At 31.5% G+C, this 4764-nt stretch overlaps 1 protein-coding gene across 1 annotated transcript in view; it reads left to right on the forward strand.

Moving 5' to 3' along the window:
- The first annotated feature begins 978 nt into the window (after positions 1 to 978).
- Positions 979 to 4764, forward strand: part of LOC125504787 (myrosinase 1-like) — a 4447-nt gene continuing 661 nt past the window's right edge. Inside the window, exons 1-5 of the mRNA XM_048667255.1 lie at positions 979 to 1069; positions 2797 to 2961; positions 3282 to 3430; positions 3853 to 3955; positions 4065 to 4178. Of these exons, the coding sequence (XP_048523212.1) occupies positions 2900 to 2961; positions 3282 to 3430; positions 3853 to 3955; positions 4065 to 4178 (428 nt within the window). The 5' untranslated portion in view covers positions 979 to 1069; positions 2797 to 2899. The remainder of the gene's footprint in view (positions 1070 to 2796; positions 2962 to 3281; positions 3431 to 3852; positions 3956 to 4064; positions 4179 to 4764) is intronic.

Consider the following 4764-nt stretch of genomic DNA (forward strand, 5'->3'; position numbering starts at 1 on the left):
ATATCTGATTTAAATGTCAAAGAAATATTTATAAGAAATATTGTTATAATATTCAAGAATCTGTCGCTTCAACCTATATTAAATATTGCAAAAAATCATTACTGTAATATTTGTGTGCTATCTGGGCTAGTGTGTTTAGTTCAAAAATTTCTTTTAATTTTTTTCATAACCAGAACTTCATAACAAAATCTTCTTTTCAAATAAGATAGAGATTAGGAAATGACAAACAAGGAAAAGGGGAAAATAATTTACAAGACTGATGCATCAGACTTGATACAAAAGTAAAAAACTGTGTTTGTTGGCAATTTTGTTACAAAATCTTCTGCTACCTCTGTGCTTTTAATTCGTACACTGTTCTTTCGTAATTGCGATCTTCTGGCTCACTTTTGTATTTCCTCATTCAGCATTTGATACTTCATTTTACTTGTTTTAGTTCTCCCAAATTAGCATTTTTCTTACTGTCAATCTTTCTTCTTAAGTTATATAAAATACCCAGCCCCTTATCCAGCTCATCATCATATAGAATACCTGATAATATATTTATCAGAAACATGTGATAAATTAGTATTCACGTTTTTATTCTTTTTTTTATCATTGTATCACATCATAATAATTTTTGCTCGAAAATTCTGAGATAAGAAGGAGACACACAAGTTCGTCAACTGAGAAAATATTGAAGAAAAATGTAAATTTTTCTTTTAAACCGGGTATTTTATTAAATTTCCATCGTACAGTTTTAACATGTAATTATTTATAATGAGAGTTTTGAGTATGGTAGATTCCATGTACTTACCCCGTGAAGAAGCTGGTAACAGCTAGGAGGAAAATCACCTTCATTTTCACAACTTGACGAAAACAAGTGCGATAAGCGGCCGATTTAAATTTGTCTGGTTATATACTCGACATAATCGCGGTTTAATTCCACTTAAGTTTCAAGTGTAGGTAATTATGAGAAAAATGTTCAAAGGAACTGAAAATTAATCCCCTCAAAACATGTTGTTGTGCTCAAATTACCGCTTTTGGGTTTGAATCGATCATGGAAGTGCAGTTTCAGGATTATTTGGTATCAGTAAGTAGAAAAAACTATTTTTTCTTGTTTCCACATCACATATCTGCTGTCGTGTATTTCTGCTAAAACTTCCACTTGATCTAATAGATTTATCTTTGAAAGCACTGTTTGTAATAACTTGACAAACATGAGTATAATTTTACTTTCCTTGATCGCAATTATGACATTATTTTCGGTGCATCGTGCGAATAAAACATGCATGATTTTCCATTTTTTTCTTAATTTATCATCTTTGCTTACGAAAATGCAGTAAAGTGTAATTTGAGCAAATCGAGTGCAGAAACACCCTTAAGTGTTATTGTGTGAAAACGTGGGGCTTCTTCAAAAGTGATCGTCAAACTCTTGATTTGGAAAAGAAATCAAAACACATTTTATTCTATTTTATTAAAGTCGCTCTGAATACTGCATCAAACTTCCTTTGCGAAAATTCGCAATAATTTCGGATTGTTTATTTGTTTGTAAATCATATTTATAAAAAAAATGTTAAATTAAATATACGTACTTCATTTTGGATGAATTTCTTTGTTCGCATCTTAAATGACTATATCTTATCAGCAACTTCCGCTGGTACTACATGATACTTTTGAAATGTTTCTTAGCCGCATTATCTGGTCAAATTATAAGATACCTCTGAGACTTGTTCTTTTTTAATATTTAAAAAAATACACTTTTCTTGCAGTATAATAATTTGCAGAAATTTAATTGTTGGCTTTTCATATGCAGGAAAATGTGTCTATTTCAGCGTTAATAAAGATTTCTAAAATAAAGACAACTTCTTATTTTTATATAATCTATTGTTTTTTTATGTAAACTTTATAAACTCTTATTAGACTTTACGCATTTTTCCATAGCAATCTAGAGGTGTTTAAGCTATATTTTCACCCTAATAATGGTGTTTATGCACCGGAAAATCTTCTGAGGAACAGAAACGCTTTGTTCTGAGGCAAATTTGTGTAAGATAAAGTTAGAATTGTTGCTGCTACAAATAGTTAGTAAAAATTTTCCACATAATTGATTTTGACTAATTCAAACTAACTCGTTAAAATACAAATGGGGTGGAATAATCGAGTATAAATTTAAAACTAATAGACATAGACAAGAAAAAATATAGACTGGACCGATACAATGCCAAATTCTGCAAAATCCGCTTGAATTAAACAGTTTTGTTTGACAATACTGAAGAAAATTTGGTGAACTTAGTTTGCATTATTGAAAATATACAACGGTATTCAAACAGTTAAGTTTTCAATATTATTTTTCGATTTTAGTTTGTTATTCTCAACATTTCTCGTCAATTTGTTGCTGTTGCGTCTGTTCAATGTTCCTTTAATCAAATGTGAATTGTTATCTACTGGACTCCATATTTCCTCTCATTGGTTGGTCAATTACAGCATTTTTCTTCTCGCTACTTTCAGTCTTTGTCAGCCTTCGCTTCCACTTTCCTTCATCTGACTTGTTGTTATACTCATCAATCTTTCATTTACATCGACTTTTTCTTTTTAAATCCATCTCACCTCTTTCTAAATTAAAAAATTACCTAACAGGATTACTGAACTATATTGCTATTCCCCCGATTGAACTGATATAAGAGCTTTACACATTTTAATCATAATCCTTTGAAGAGGTTTGTCAATGCTTTCATTGTCGCCGGGTAATCAGTAAATAAAGGAAAAAATTCAAAGCAAAAGTAAATAAACACTTAAGTTAATTTTTGACAATTTGCAAAGAGATTACGACGTGATCGATGATGCAATAATCTCGAAATTTGTGGAGGAAATACTTTTAAAAAGCGTGGAACTTTGAGCTCCAGTTTCTGTGCTCTTAACCAAGATGGCTACGAAGATCACCACTGGAATCTTAGTTTCCGTCTGCTTGATGAGCATCTGCTCTAGGTGAGAAAACATGTACAATATTGTACAGGTGCATATAAAATGTTTCAGTTTTGATTTAAAATTAAGCCAAAATTAGACAGTCGTCGGTTTTGGATTCCGTTTGAATTTTCAGAAAGTTAATTCGTCACTTAAGTGGCACTGAAATAAGATTCGCTAATAAGTCCGATAAGACAAAATCTCTTAAATAAATAGAAAATTATTTTTTTTAACGAAAGAAGCAGGAAATTGGAAATTCAAAAACATTTCGATGTGATTGATTATACAAATGTTGTGATTTTAACAGTATTGTCTCACTGTTTATCAAGTGATGTTTTTTGCAGAGTTTGCGGAGATGAAGAGATAACAGATCGACGCTTTCCAGAGTCATTCAAATTTGGAGTGGCATCAGCGGCTTACCAAATAGAGGGTGCATGGGATGAAGATGGCAAAGGAGAGAATATGTGGGATCGATTTCTACATGACAATGCTAGTAAGTAGAGTAGGCACACTTTACAAGTAATTGTTTTCAGTTTAATTAAAGGTTTGTCTCTATTTTGAGAAAATGACGCGTATGCATCAATATACAAGGAGTTTTATTAATATGAAATTGTTGTGATGCACCGAAACAAGCAGCGACAGGCAAAACATTAAAATATTGCATTTGCTCGATTTTGTGATCTTCATATAAACACGATATACATGGACTTTGAATTTCAATAATTATGAATATTATAATGATGATTCTTTTCTATTCTTACGTTATATTCACTTCTAAGCGGATATTTTCATCTAATACAGCCCTATAAAAATTGGCGCAAATATTCAAGAAGTTTTACTTACAAGATGAAAGTATGAATTTTTTGTGATTCTTCTGGAACCAAATCAATGTAAATCAAACTTACATTTCTTCAGGTAGAACTACAGATGGGAAAAATGCCGACATTGCATGTGATTCTTACCACAAATGGAGGGAAGATGTCCGCTTGCTGACCGAATTAGGTGTCAGCATTTATAGGTAAAGACAATAAACTCTTCTCATAAAATTTTTCGCAAAAAGACATCTGTTCTAGTAGCGCTGGAAATAGTTTTTATAGTAGTACTTTCAACGTATTTTTACGTTTCAGATTCTCGATTTCCTGGTCCAGAATTCTCCCCGATGGTACCACCAACAAAATCAATCAAGCTGGTGTGGATTATTATCTGAATCTTTTGCAAGTAAGTAACTTATTAATTAAAAAGTGGTTGAATATTAAAACAATTTTTTATTATTATATTGTCGTTATTTGCGTATGTTTAGAATAATTCCGTTTATATACGTCTGAAACAATCAATAGTAATTTTAAGGATAGCAGCTTCAAAATTCGATCCAGTTACACCAATTACGAGAAAATTCGAGTTGTTTTGACCCAGAAAGCGAAATTTGAATATCAGACACTTAGCTGCAAGATTATGCCAAAATTTCATGTTTTCGCTTGCGTTTTTGCGCATTTCTCGGAAGCAAAATGAGCAAGAACGCTCACTTTTACATCATTCCAGAGAGAACTAAATGGCCTTTTTATAAAGTGAACCATCGATAAGCAAATGTTGGCAGTTTTCTCAAAAAAGTCTTGATTTCAAAAAGTTTTAGATTTGCGTGTTTTTTTTGAGTCGCAAAATCGGCTCAAACATGATACTGTTGTAGATAAGTTCTATATTGTTGAGGCGGATTCATTTTTTTACAAACTTCTTCTTGGGTATTTCGCCTCAAAAATTTTTGTCTTTAAAAAAGACAGAATTTCCTCACGTCTTTTATTACAGATTGATAAATAGTGCTCCTATTTCGCA

This window comes from Dendroctonus ponderosae, unplaced genomic scaffold (assembly GCF_020466585.1).
Source record: "Dendroctonus ponderosae isolate FM_Combo_2020 unplaced genomic scaffold, Dpon_F_20191213v2 Dpon_F_20191213_6, whole genome shotgun sequence".
Lineage (NCBI taxonomy): Eukaryota > Metazoa > Arthropoda > Insecta > Coleoptera > Curculionidae > Dendroctonus > Dendroctonus ponderosae.